Raw genomic sequence first — 13,214 nt, 5'->3', positions numbered from 1 at the left:
GAATTAAAATGCTTCCGAAATGAAGATGTGAGAGTGCGGGGAGGGAGGGGTGGGGGGTCCGATCTGTAAGTTCGCAGAGGATACGGAAATTGGTGGTGTGGTAAATAGCGAGGAGGAATTAAATGACAGGACGACATAGACTGGGCTGGTCAGAGGGGCAGCACAGCGGCAAATGCAAGTTAACCCTGAAAAGTGTCAGGTTCTGGGAGGAGTAACCAGGCAATTCAGGATGGAGGGTAGGACGCCAGGAAGTACAGGGGACCAGAGGGGCCTTGGGGTGCAGGTCCATCGATCCCTGAGGGCAGGTGGATAAGGTGGTTACGGAGGCCTAGGGGATATTTGCCTTTATTAGCCGAGGCTGAGAATCTAAGAGCGGGGAGGTTGTGTATAAAACGCTGGTTAGGCCGCAGCTGGAGTACCGTGTGCCGTCCTCGTCGCCACTCGATAGGAAGGATGTGACTGCGCTGGAGAGGGTGTGGGGGGAGATTCACCAGGATGCTGCCTGGGCCGGAGCGTTTCAGCTGCGAAGAGAGGCTGGTTAGGCCGGGGGTGGTTTTCCTTGGAGCGGAGGAGGCCGAGGGGGGGGGGGGGGACCTGATCGAGGGGGACAGAATGATGAGGGACACGGATAGGGTGGGGACCTTTCCCCTTAGCGAGGGTCAATAACCAGGGGGCACAGATTTAAGGTCGGGGGCGGGAGGGGATTTGAGGAGAAACCTTTTCACCTGGAGGGTGGTGGGGAATGGGGAACTCGCCGCCGGAAAGGGGGGGTCGAGGCGGGAACCCTCACAACAATTAAGAAGCGTTTAGACGAGCCTTTTAAACCCCGTCGCCACACGGCTCCTAAGCGCTGGGAAACGGGATTGGGATAGACAGGTGCTCGATGGCCGGCGCAGTCACGATGGCTCTCTTTCTGTGGTACCAAACTCCACGACTTTCTCTCTTCCCCCCCCCCTTCTCTCCGTCCCTCACAGGAAAATGGGAAGAAATTCGGGAAGGAAACAAACGAGGTGAAGGCCTCCTTCCGCGAGGTGAACGAGGAGATTCTCTCGAAGCGGGGTTACGGCACCGCCAGGGAGCCGAGCAGCGGCAAGTGGAACACCACCACCCAGAAGATCTTCGAGATGAGGACCAAGATGCGCTGCGAATGTGGGTGCTCCTCCCCGCCGCCCCCCCCCCTCCCCACCGCCTCCGCTCCCCACCCGTCCCCCCCACCCCACCAGCGACGCGGTCCGCGAGGAGGGCCAGGCCGAAGGAGGCGGAGGTCAGGGATACGCGCCGGTCTTCCTCAGCGCAGACACCCGGAACAGCTAGGGGGCGCAAAATCGGGGATTGGGCCCGGCGGAGGGGTGATTCGAACGCGATGCGGCAATAAACCTTCCCACGATGACGCGACTAAAATAACCGCCCAGGTCAGACTTGGAGAAATGAAAATGAGAGTCGCTTATTGTCACCAGTAGGCTTCAGGTGAAGTTACCCTGAAAAGCCCCTAGTCGCCACATTCCTGCGCCTGTTCGGGGAGGCCGGTACGGGGATTGAACCGTGCTGCTGGCCTGCCTTGGCCTGCTTTAGAAGCCAGCGATTTAGCCCAGGGTGCTAAACCAGCCCGACAGCTCCATTTCCCCCACGGTGGATTGGCTCAAAACCAGTGCCCGCCAGTCAACATTCTGAGAACTGATCGGCCCTCCGGTTGGGAGTTTAGCTCCCTGCGATGTGATTGGCTGTTAGGATCGAAAGCAGGCCGGGAATCCTCCCGTCCCTGGGATCCGGTTGGCCAGACATGCAATCTTGGAGGATAGGTACGAGGGAGTGCCGCACTGTCTGTGGGGCAATTGTCAGGGAGTGCCTCAAATTCGGAGGGTCAATTCTGAGGGAGTTCCACAGTGTGGGAGCGTCAGAATTGAGAGAGCGCCGCCCCGTCGGAGGGTCAGTACTGAGGGAGCGCCGCACTGTGGGAGGGTCAGTACGGAGGGAGCGCTGCACTGTCGGAGGGTCAGTACTGAGGGAGCGCCGCACTGTGGGAGGGTCAGTACTGAGGGAGCGCCGCACTGTGGGAGGGTCAGTACTGAGGGAGCGCCGCACTGTCGGAGGGTCAGTACTGAGGGAGCGCCGCACTGTGGGAGATTCAGTACTGAGGGAGCGCCGCACTGTCGGAGAGTCAGTACTGAGGGAGTGCCGCACAGTGGGAGGGTCAGTACTGAGGGAGCGCTGCACTGTCGGAGGGTCAGTACTGAGGGAACGCCGCACTGTGGGAGATTCAGTACTGAGGGAGCGCCGCACTGTCGGAGAGTCAGTACTGAGGGAGTGCCGCACAGTGGGAGGGTCAGTACTGAGGGAGCCCCGCACTGTCGGAGGGTCAGTACTGAGGGAGCCCCACACTGTGGGAGGGTCAGTACTGAGGGAGTGCTGCAGTGTGACAAGGTCAGTACTGAGGGAGCGCCACACTGTCGGCGGGTCAGTGCTGAGGGAGCGCCGCACTGTCAGAGGGTCAGCACTGAGGGAGCGCCACACTGTCGGACGGTCAGTACTGAGGGAGCGCCGCACTGTCGGAGAGTCAGTACTGAGGGAGTGCCGCACTGTGGGAGGGTCAGTCCTGAGGGAGCGCCGCACTGTGGGAGAGTCAGTACTGAGGGAGCGCCGCACTGTCGGAGGGTCAGTACTGAGGGAGCGCCGCACTGTTGGAGGGTCAGTACTGAGGGAGCGCCGCACTGTGGGAGAGTCAGTACTGAGGGAGCGCCGCACTGTGGGAGAGTCAGTACTGAGGGAGCGCCGCACTGTGGGAGAGTCAGTACTGAGGGAGTGCTGCACTGTCGGAGGGTCAGTACTGAGGGAGCCCGCAATGTGGGAAGGTCAGTACTGAGGGAGCACCGCACTGTCGGAGGGTCAGTACTGAGGGAGTGCCGCACTGTCGGAGGGTCAGTACTGAGGGAGCGCCGCACTGTCGGAGGGTCAGTACTGAGGGAGCGCCGCACTGTCGGAGGGTCAGTACTGAGGGAGCGCCGCACTGTGGGAGGGTCAGTACTGAGGGAGCGCCGCACTGTCGGAGGGTCAGTACTGAGGGAGCGCCGCACTGTGGGAGATTCAGTACTGAGGGAGCGCCGCACTGTCGGAGAGTCAGTACTGAGGGAGTGCCGCACAGTGGGAGGGTCAGTACTGGGGGAGCGCCGCACTGTCGGAGGGTCAGTACTGAGGGAGTGCCGCACTGTCGGAGGGTCAGTACTGAGGGAGCGCCACACTGTCGGAGGGTCAGTACTGAGGGAGTGCCGCACTGTCGGAGGGTCAGTACTGAGGGAGCGCCACACTGTCGGCGGGTCAGTGCTGAGGGAGCGCTGCACTGTCAGAGGGTCAGCACTGAGGGAGCGCCACACTGTCGGACGGTCAGTACTGAGGGAGCGCCGCACTGTCGGAGGGTCAGTACTGAGGGAGCGCCGCACTGTCGGAGAGTCAGTACTGAGGGAGCGCCGCACTGTCGGAGAGTCAGTACTGAGGGAGTGCCGCACTGTGGGAGGGTCAGTCCTGAGGGAGCGCCGCACTGTGGGAGAGTCAGCACTGAGGGAGCGCCGCACTGTCGGAGGGTCAGTACTGAGGGAGCGCCGCACTGTCGGAGGGTCAGTACTGAGGGAGCGCCGCACTGTGGGAGAGTCAGTACTGACGGAGCGCCGCACTCTGGGAGAGTCAGTACTGAGGGAGCGCCGCACTGTGGGAGAGTCAGTACTGAGGGAGTGCTGCACTGTCGGAGGGTCAGTACTGAGGGAGCGCCGCACTGTGGGAGAGTCAGTACTGACGGAGCGCCGCACTGTCGGAGGGTCAGTACTGAGGGAGCGCCGCACTGTCGGAGGGTCAGTACTGAGGGAGCGTCGCACTGTCAGAGAGTCAGTACTGAGGGAGCGCCGCACTGTCGGAGGGTCAGTACTGAGGGAGCGCCGCACTGTCGGAGGGTCAGTACTGAGGGAGCGTCGCACTGTCAGAGAGTCAGTACTGAGGGAGCGCCGCACTGTCGGAGGGTCAGTACTGAGGGAGCCGCACTGTCGGAGGGTCAGTACTGAGGGAGCGCCGCACTGTCAGAGAGTCAGTACTGAGGGAGCTCCGCACTGTCGGAGGGTCAGTACTGAGGGAGCGCCGCACTGTCGGAGAGTCAGTACTGAGGGAGCGCCGCACTGTCGGAGAGTCAGTACTGAGGGAGTGCCGCACTGTCAGAGAGTCAGTACTGAGGGAGCACCGCACTGTCAGAGAGTCAGTACTGAGGGAGCGCCGCACTGTGGGAGGGTCAGTACTGAGGGAGCGCCGCACTGTCGGAGAGTCAGTACTGAGGGAGCGCCGCACTGTCGGAGGGTCAGTACTGAGGGAGCGCCGCACTGTCAGAGAGTCAGTACTGAGGGAGCGCCGCACTGTCGGAGAGTCAGTACTGAGGGAGTGCCGCACATTGAGAGGGGCTGTGGGGGGTGATGGGAGTGCCCCATGGTTTCCAAGGCAACTAGTTACCCTAAAAAGCCATCATTGTGGGTCATGGCTGTGCGAGACGCAGCCAAGCCGTGAGACAACCTCGGTAAAAAGGATGTCCATCGGCTTCGAAACAGGGCGGATGTTGCGAGCTGACGGGAGTCACAAAATGAATTCCGGATCTCTCTCCTGATTACAGTTATCGTCAACTTCGGAGTCGGGAGATGCAAGAAGTGGTTCAACCAGAAGCACACAGCCTGTATGCGCAAGCTGGCCGTCCCCCTCTTCAACCACCTCTTCTGCCTGCCCCTCACCTTCAGCTTTCTGTGTAACATCATGAAGGGTAAGACCACAGCCCAACAGGTCGTCCCCATCCCCAATTGCCCCAGCCGGTGGCGAGCGGCCGGGTTCAATCCGCCACAGGCCGTGTGCAGGAGGTACACCCACGCTGCTGTTAGGGAGGGAGTGGCAGCAAGAGGCAGAGGTGAGAGATTAGAGAAGTCTGTCCCGGGACTGTTTGATGGGGACAGTGTAGAGGGAGCTTTACTCTGTATCTAACCCCGTGCTGTACCTGTCCTGGGAGTGTTTGATGGGGACAGTGTGGAGGGAGCTTTACTCTGTATCTAACCCCGTGCTGTCCCTGTCCTGGGAGTGTTTGATGGGGACAGTGTGGAGGGAGCTTTACTCTGTATCTATCCCCGTGCTGTACCTGTCCTGGGAATGTTTGATGGGGACAGTGTAGAGGGAGCTTTACTCTGTATCTAACCCCGTGCTGTACCTGTCCTGGGAGTGTTTGATGGGGACAGTGTAGAGGGAGCTTTACTCTGTATCTAACCCCGTGCTGTACCTGCCCTGGGAGTGTTTGATGGGGTCAGTGTAGAGGGAGTTTTACTCTGTATCTAACCCCGTGCTGTACCTGTCCTGGGAGTGTTTGATGGGGACACTGTAGAGGGAGCTTTACCCTGTATCTAACCCCGTGCTGTACCTGTCCTGGGAGTGTTTGATGGGGACAGTGTAGAGGGAGCTTTACTCTGTATCTAACCCCGTGCTGTACCTGTCCTGGGAGTGTTTGATGGGGACAGTGTAGAGGGAGCTTTACTCTGTATCTAACCCTGTGCTGTACCTGTCCTGGGAGTGTTTGATGGGGACAGTGTAGAGGGAGCTTTACTCTGTATCTAACCCCATGCTGTACCTGTCCTGGGAGTGTTTGATGGGGACAGTGTAGAGGGAGCTTTACGCTGTATCTAACCCCGTGCTGTACCTGTCCTGGGAGGGTTTGATGGGGACAGTGTCGAGGGAGCTTTACTCTGTATCTAACCCCGTGCTGTACCTGTCCTGGGAGTGTTTGATGGGGACAGTGTAGAGGGAGCTTTACTCTGTATCTAACACCGTGCTGTACCTGTCCTGGGAGTGTTTGATGGGGTCAGTGTAGAGGGAGCTTTACTCTGTATCTAACCCCGTGCTGTACCTGTCCTGGGAGTGTTTGATGGGGACAGTGTAGAGGGAGCTTTACTCTGTGTCTAACCCCGTGCTGTACCTGTCCTGGGAGTGTTTGATGGGGACAGTGTAGAGGGAGCTTTACTCTGTATCTAACCCCGTTCTGTACCTGTCCTGGGAGTGTTTGATGGGGACAGTGTAGAGGGAGCTTTACTCTGTATCTAACCCCGTTCTGTACCTGTCCTGGGAGTGTTTGATGGGGACAGTGTAGAGGGAGCTTTACTCTGTGTCTAACCCCGTGCTGTACCTGTCCTGGGAGTGTTTGATGGGGACACTGTAGAGGGAGCTTTACCCTGTATCTAACCCCGTGCTGTACCTGTCCTGGGAGTGTTTGATGGGGACAGTGTAGAGGGAGCTTTACACTGTATCTAACCCTGTGCTGTACCTGTCCTGGGAGTGTTTGATGGGGACAGTGTAGAGGGAGCTTTACTCTGTATCTAGCCCCGTGCTGTACCTGTCCCGTGAGTGTTTGATGGGGACAGTGTAGAGGGAGCTTTACGCTGTATCTAACCCCGTGCTGTACCTGTCCTGGGAGTGTTTGATGGGGACAGTGTCGAGGGAGCTTTACTCTGTATCTAACCCCGTGCTGTACCTGTCCTGGGAGTGTTTGATGGGGACAGTGTAGAGGGAGCTTTACTCTGTATCTAACACCGTGCTGTACCTGTCCTGGGAGTGTTTGATGGGGTCAGTGTAGAGGGAGCTTTACTCTGTATCTAACCCCGTGCTGTACCTGTCCTGGGAGTGTTTGATGGGGACAGTGTAGAGGGAGCTTTACTCTGTGTCTAACCCCGTGCTGTACCTGTCCTGGGAGCGTTTGATGGGGACAGTGTAGAGGGAGCTTTACTCTGTATCTAACCCCGTTCTGTACCTGTCCTGGGAGTGTTTGATGGGGACAGTGTAGAGGGAGCTTTACTCTGTATCTAACCCTGTTCTGTACCTGTCCTGGGAGTGTTTGATGGGGACAGTGTAGAGGGAGTTTTACTTTGTATCTAACCCTGTTCTGTACCTGTCCCGGGACTGTTTGATGGGGACAGTGTAGAGGGAGTTTTACTCTGTATCTAACCCCGTGCTGTACCAGTCCTGGGAGTGTTTGATGGGGACAGTGTAGAGGGAGTTTTACTCTGTATCTATCCCCGTGCTGTACCTGTCCTGGGAGTGTTTGATGGGGACAGTGTAGAGGGAGCTTTACTCTGTATCTAACCCCGTGCTGTACCTGTCCTGGGAGTGTTTGATGGGGACAGTGTAGAGGGAGCTTTACTCTGTATCTAACCCCGTGCTGTCCCTGTCCTGGGAGTGTTTGATGGGGACAGTGTCGAGGGAGCTTTACTCTGTATCTAACCCCGTGCTGTACCTGTCCTGGGAGTGTTTGATGGGGACAGTGCAGAGGGAGCTTTACTCTGTATCTAACCCCGTGCTGTACATGTCCTGGGAGTGTTTGATGGGGACACTGTAGAGGGAGCTTTACCCTGTATCTAACCCCGTGCTGTACCTGTCGTGGGAGTGTTTGATGGGGACAGTGTAGAGGGAGCTTTACTCTGTATCTAACCCCATGCTGTACCTGTCCCGTGAGTGTTTGATGGGGACAGTGTAGAGGGAGCTTTACGCTGTATCTAACCCCGTGCTGTACCTGTCCTGGGAGGGTTTGATGGGGACAGTGTAGAGGGAGCTTTACTCTGTATCTAACCCCGTTCTGTACCTGTCCTGGGAGTGTTTGATGGGGACAGTGTAGAGGGAGCTTTACTCTGTGTCTAACCCCGTGCTGTACCTGTCCTGGGAGTGTTTGATGGGGACAGTGTAGAGGGAGCTTTACTCTGTATCTAACCCCGTGCTGTACCTGTCATGCGAGTGTTTGATGGGGACAGTGTAGAGGGAGCTTTACTCTGTATCTAACACCGTGCTGTACCTGTCCTGGGAGTGTTTGATGGGGACACTGTAGAGGGAGCTTTACCCTGTATCTAACCCCGTGCTGTACCTGTCCTGGGAGTGTTTGATGGGGACACTGTAGAGGGAGCTTTACCCTGTATCTAACCCCGTGCTGTACCTGTCCTGGGAGTGTTTGATGGGGACAGTGTAGAGGGAGCTTTACACTGTATCTAACCCTGTGCTGTACCTGTCCTGGGAGTGTTTGATGGGGACAGTGTAGAGGGAGCTTTACTCTGTATCTAACCCCGTGCTGTACCTGTCCCGTGAGTGTTTGATGGGGACAGTGTAGAGGGAGCTTTACGCTGTATCTAACCCCGTGCTGCACCTGTCCTGGGAGTGTTTGATGGGGACAGTGTCGAGGGAGCTTTACTCTGTATCTAACCCCGTGCTGTACCTGTCCTGGGAGTGTTTGATGGGGACAGTGTAGAGGGAGCTTTACTCTGTATCTAACACCGTGCTGTACCTGTCCTGGGAGTGTTTGATGGGGTCAGTGTAGAGGGAGCTTTACTCTGTATCTAACCCCGTGCTGTACCTGTCCTGGGAGTGTTTGATGGGGACAGTGTAGAGGGAGCTTTACTCTGTGTCTAACCCCGTGCTGTACCTGTCCTGGGAGCGTTTGATGGGGACAGTGTAGAGGGAGCTTTACTCTGTATCTAACCCCGTTCTGTACCTGTCCTGGGAGTGTTTGATGGGGACAGTGTAGAGGGAGCTTTACTCTGTATCTAACCCTGTTCTGTACCTGTCCTGGGAGTGTTTGATGGGGACAGTGTAGAGGGAGTTTTACTTTGTATCTAACCCTGTTCTGTACCTGTCCCGGGACTGTTTCATGGGGACAGTGTAGAGGGAGTTTTACTCTGTATCTAACCCCGTGCTGTACCAGTCCTGGGAGTGTTTGATGGGGACAGTGTAGAGGGAGTTTTACTCTGTATCTATCCCCGTGCTGTACCTGTCCTGGGAGTGTTTGATGGGGACAGTGTAGAGGGAGCTTTACTCTGTATCTAACCCCGTGCTGTACCTGTCCTGGGAGTGTTTGATGGGGACAGTGTAGAGGGAGCTTTACTCTGTATCTAACCCCGTGCTGTCCCTGTCCTGGGAGTGTTTGATGGGGACAGTGTCGAGGGAGCTTTACTCTGTATCTAACCCCGTGCTGTACCTGTCCTGGGAGTGTTTGATGGGGACAGTGCAGAGGGAGATTTACTCTGTATCTAACCCCGTGCTGTACATGTCCTGGGAGTGTTTGATGGGGACACTGTAGAGGGAGCTTTACCCTGTATCTAACCCCGTGCTGTACCTGTCGTGGGAGTGTTTGATGGGGACAGTGTAGAGGGAGCTTTACTCTGTATCTAACCCCATGCTGTACCTGTCCCGTGAGTGTTTGATGGGGACAGTGTAGAGGGAGCTTTACGCTGCATCTAACCCCGTGCTGTACCTGTCCTGGGAGGGTTTGATGGGGACAGTGTAGAGGGAGCTTTACTCTGTATCTAACCCCGTTCTGTACCTGTCCTGGGAGTGTTTGATGGGGACAGTGTAGAGGGAGCTTTACTCTGTGTCTAACCCCGTGCTGTACCTGTCCTGGGAGTGTTTGATGGGGACAGTGTAGAGGGAGCTTTACTCTGTATCTAACCCCGTGCTGTACCTGTCCTGGGAGTGTTTGATGGGGACAGTGTAGAGGGAGCTTTACTCTGTATCTAACACCGTGCTGTACCTGTCCTGGGAGTGTTTGATGGGGACACTGTAGAGGGAGCTTTACCCTGTATCTAACCCCGTGCTGTACCTGTCCTGGGAGTGTTTGATGGGGACACTGTAGAGGGAGCTTTACCCTGTATCTAACCCCGTGCTGTACCTGTCCTGGGAGTGTTTGATGGGGACAGTGTAGAGGGAGATTTACACTGTATCTAACCCTGTGCTGTACCTGTCCTGGGAGTGTTTGATGGGGACAGTGTAGAGGGAGCTTTACTCTGTATCTAACCCCGTGCTGTACCTGTCCCGTGAGTGTTTGATAGGGACAGTGTAGAGGGAGCTTTAAGCTGTATCTAACCCCGTGCTGTACCTGTCCTGGGAGTGTTTGATGGGGACAGTGTCGAGGGAGCTTTACTCTGTATCTAACCCCGTGCTGTACCTGTCCTGGGAGTGTTTGATGGGGACAGTGTAGAGGGAGCTTTACTCTGTATCTAACACCGTGCTGTACCTGTCCTGGGAGTGTTTGATGGGGTCAGTGTAGAGGGAGCTTTACTCTGTATCTAACCCCGTGCTGTACCTGTCCTGGGAGTGTTTGATGGGGACAGTGTAGAGGGAGCTTTACTCTGTGTCTAACCCCGTGCTGTACCTGTCCTGGGAGTGTTTGATGGGGACAGTGTAGAGGGAGCTTTACTCTGTATCTAACCCCGTTCTGTACCTGTCCTGGGAGTGTTTGATGGGGACAGTGTAGAGGGAGCTTTACTCTGTATCTAACCCTGTTCTGTACCTGTCCTGGGAGTGTTTGATGGGGACAGTGTAGAGGGAGCTTTACTCTGTGTCTAACCCCGTGCTGTACCTGTCCTTGGAGTGTTTGATGGGGACAGTGTAGAGGGAGCTTTACTCTGTGTCTAACCCCGTGCTGTACCTGTCCTGGGAGTGTTTGATGGGGACAGTGTAGAGGGAGCTTTACTCTGTATCTAACCCCGTTCTGTACCTGTCCTGGGAGTGTTTGATGGGGACAGTGTAGAGGGAGCTTTACTCTGTATCTAACCCCGTGCTGTACCTGTCCTGGGAGTGTTTGATGGGGACAGTGTAGAGGGAGCTTTACTCTGTGTCTAACCCCGTGCTGTACCTGTCCTGGGAGTGTTTGATGGGGACAGTGTAGAGGGAGCTTTACTCTGTATCTAACCCCGTTCTGTACCTGTCCTGGGAGTGTTTGATGGGGACAGTGTAGAGGGAGCTTTACGCTGTATCTAACCCCGTGCTGTACCTGTCCCGTGAGTGTTTGATGGGGATAGTGTAGAGGGAGCTTTACGCTGTATCTAACCCCGTGCTGTTTCTGTCCTGGGAGTGTTTGATGGGGACAGTGTAGAGGGAGCTTTACTCTGTATCTAACACCGTGCTGTACCTGTCCTGGGAGTGTTTGATGGGGTCAGTGTAGAGGGAGCTTTACTCTGTATCTAACCCCGTGCTGTACCTGTCCTGGGAGTGTTTGATGGGGACAGTGTAGAGGGAGCTTTACTCTGTGTCTAACCCCGTGCTGTACATGTCCTGGGAGTGTTTGATGGGGACAGTGTAGAGGGAGCTTTACTCTGTATCTAACCCCGTTCTGTACCTGTCCTGGGAGTGTTTGATGGGGACAGTGTCGAGGGAGCTTTACTCTGTATCTAACCCCGTTCTGTACCTGTCCTGGGAGTGTTTGATGGGGACAGTGTAGAGGGAGCTTTACTCTGTGTCTAACCCCGTGCTGTACCTGTCCTGGGAGTGTTTGATGGGGACAGTGTAGAGGGAGCTTTACTCTGTGTCTAACCCCGTGCTGTACCTGTCCTGGGAGTGTTTGATGGGGACAGTGTAGAGGGAGCTTTACTCTGTATCTAACCCCGTTCTGTACCTGTCCTGGGAGTGTTTGATGGGGACAGTGTAGAGGGAGCTTTACTCTGTATCTAACCCCGTGCTGTACCTGTCCTGGGAGTGTTTGATGGGGACAGTGTAGAGGGAGCTTTACTCTGTGTCTAACCCCGTGCTGTACCTGTCCTGGGAGTGTTTGATGGGGACAGTGTAGAGGGAGCTTTACTCTGTATCTAACCCCGTTCTGTACCTGTCCTGGGAGTGTTTGATGGGGACAGTGTAGAGGGAGCTTTACTCTGTATCTAACCCCGTGCTGTACCTGTCCTGGGAGTGTTTGATGGGGACAGTGTAGAGGGAGCATTACTCTGTATCTAACCCCGTGCTGTACCTGTCCTGGGAGTGTTTGATGCGTACAGTGTAGAGGGAGCTTTACTCTGTCTCTAACCCCGTGCTGTACCTGTCCTGGGAGTGTTTGATGGGGACAGTGTAGAGGGAGCTTTACTCTGTATCTAACCCCGTGATGTACCTGTCCCGGGAGTGTTCGATGGGGACAGTGTCGAGGGAGCTTTACTCTGTATCTAACCCCGTGCTGTACTGTTCTGGGAGTGTTTGATGGGGACAGGGTAGAGGGAGCTTTACTCTGTATCTAACCCCGTGCTGTACCTGTCCTGGGAGTGTTTGATGGGGACAGTGTAGAGGGAGCTTTACTCTGAATCTAACCCCGTGCTGTACCTGTCCTGGGAGTGTTTGATGGGGACAGTGTAGAGGGAGCTTTACTCTGTATCTAACCACGTGCTGTACCTGTCCTGGGAGTATTTAATGGAGACAGTGTGGAGGGAGCTTTACTCTGTATCTAATCCCGTGCTGTACCTGTCCTGGGAGTGTTTGATGGGGACAGTGTAGAGGGAGCTTTACTCTGTTTCTAACCCCGTGCTGTACCTGTCCTGGGAGTGTTTGATGGGGACAGTGTTAATGGAGCTTTACTCTGTATCTAACCCCGTGCTGTACCTGTCCTGGGAGTGTTTGATGGGGACAGTGTAGAGGGAGCTTTACTCTGTATCTAACCCCGTGCTGTACCTGTCCTGGGAGTGTTTGATGGGGACAGTGTAGAGGGAGCTTTACTCTGTATCTAACCCCGTGCTGTACCTGTCCTGGGAGTGTTTGATGGGTACAGTGTAGAGGGAGCTTTACTCTGTCTCTAACCCCGTGCTGTACCTGTCCTGGGAGTGTTTGATGGGGACAGTGTAGAGGGAGCTTTACTCTGTATCTAACCCCGTGATGTACCTGTCCTGGGAGTGTTTGATGGGGACAGTGTAGAGGGAGCTTTACTCTGTTTCTAACCCCGTGCTGTACCTGTCCTGGGAGTGTTTGATGGGGACAGTGTTAATGGAGCTTTACTCTGTATCTAACCCCGTGCTGTACCTGTCCTGGGAGTGTTTGATGGGGACAGTGTAGAGGGAGCTTTACTCTGTATCTAACGCCGTGCTGTACCTGTCCTGGGAGTGTTTGATGGGGCAGTGTCGAGGGAGCTTTACTCTGTATCTAACCCCGTGCTGTACCTGTCCTGGGAGTGTTTGATGGGTACAGTGTAGAGGGAGCTTTACTCTGTCTCTAACCCCGTGCTGTACCTGTCCTGGGAGTGTTTGATGGGGACAGTGTAGAGGGAGCTTTACTCTGTATCTAACCCCGTGCTGTACTGTTCTGGGAGTGTTTGATGGGGACAGGGTAGAGGGAGCTTTACTCTGTATCTAACCCCGTGCTGTACCTGTCCTGGGAGTGTTTGATGGGGACAGGGTAGAGGGAGCTTTACTCTGTATCTAACCCCGTGC

At 55.6% G+C, this 13,214-nt stretch overlaps 1 protein-coding gene across 1 annotated transcript in view; it reads left to right on the top strand.

Annotated features, from left to right (window-relative positions):
- The window catches only part of dcst1 (DC-STAMP domain containing 1), a 97,543-nt gene that overhangs the window by 11,756 nt on the left and 72,573 nt on the right, over positions 1-13,214 (top strand). The window contains exons 2-3 of the mRNA XM_072490484.1: positions 975-1,149; positions 4,640-4,783. Coding sequence (XP_072346585.1) covers positions 975-1,149; positions 4,640-4,783 — 319 coding nt within the window. The remainder of the gene's footprint in view (positions 1-974; positions 1,150-4,639; positions 4,784-13,214) is intronic.

Source organism: Scyliorhinus torazame, chromosome 26 (genome assembly GCF_047496885.1).
Source record: "Scyliorhinus torazame isolate Kashiwa2021f chromosome 26, sScyTor2.1, whole genome shotgun sequence".
In the NCBI taxonomy this organism is placed as follows: domain Eukaryota; kingdom Metazoa; phylum Chordata; class Chondrichthyes; order Carcharhiniformes; family Scyliorhinidae; genus Scyliorhinus; species Scyliorhinus torazame.
This window is presented reverse-complemented; position numbering and strand designations above follow the sequence as displayed.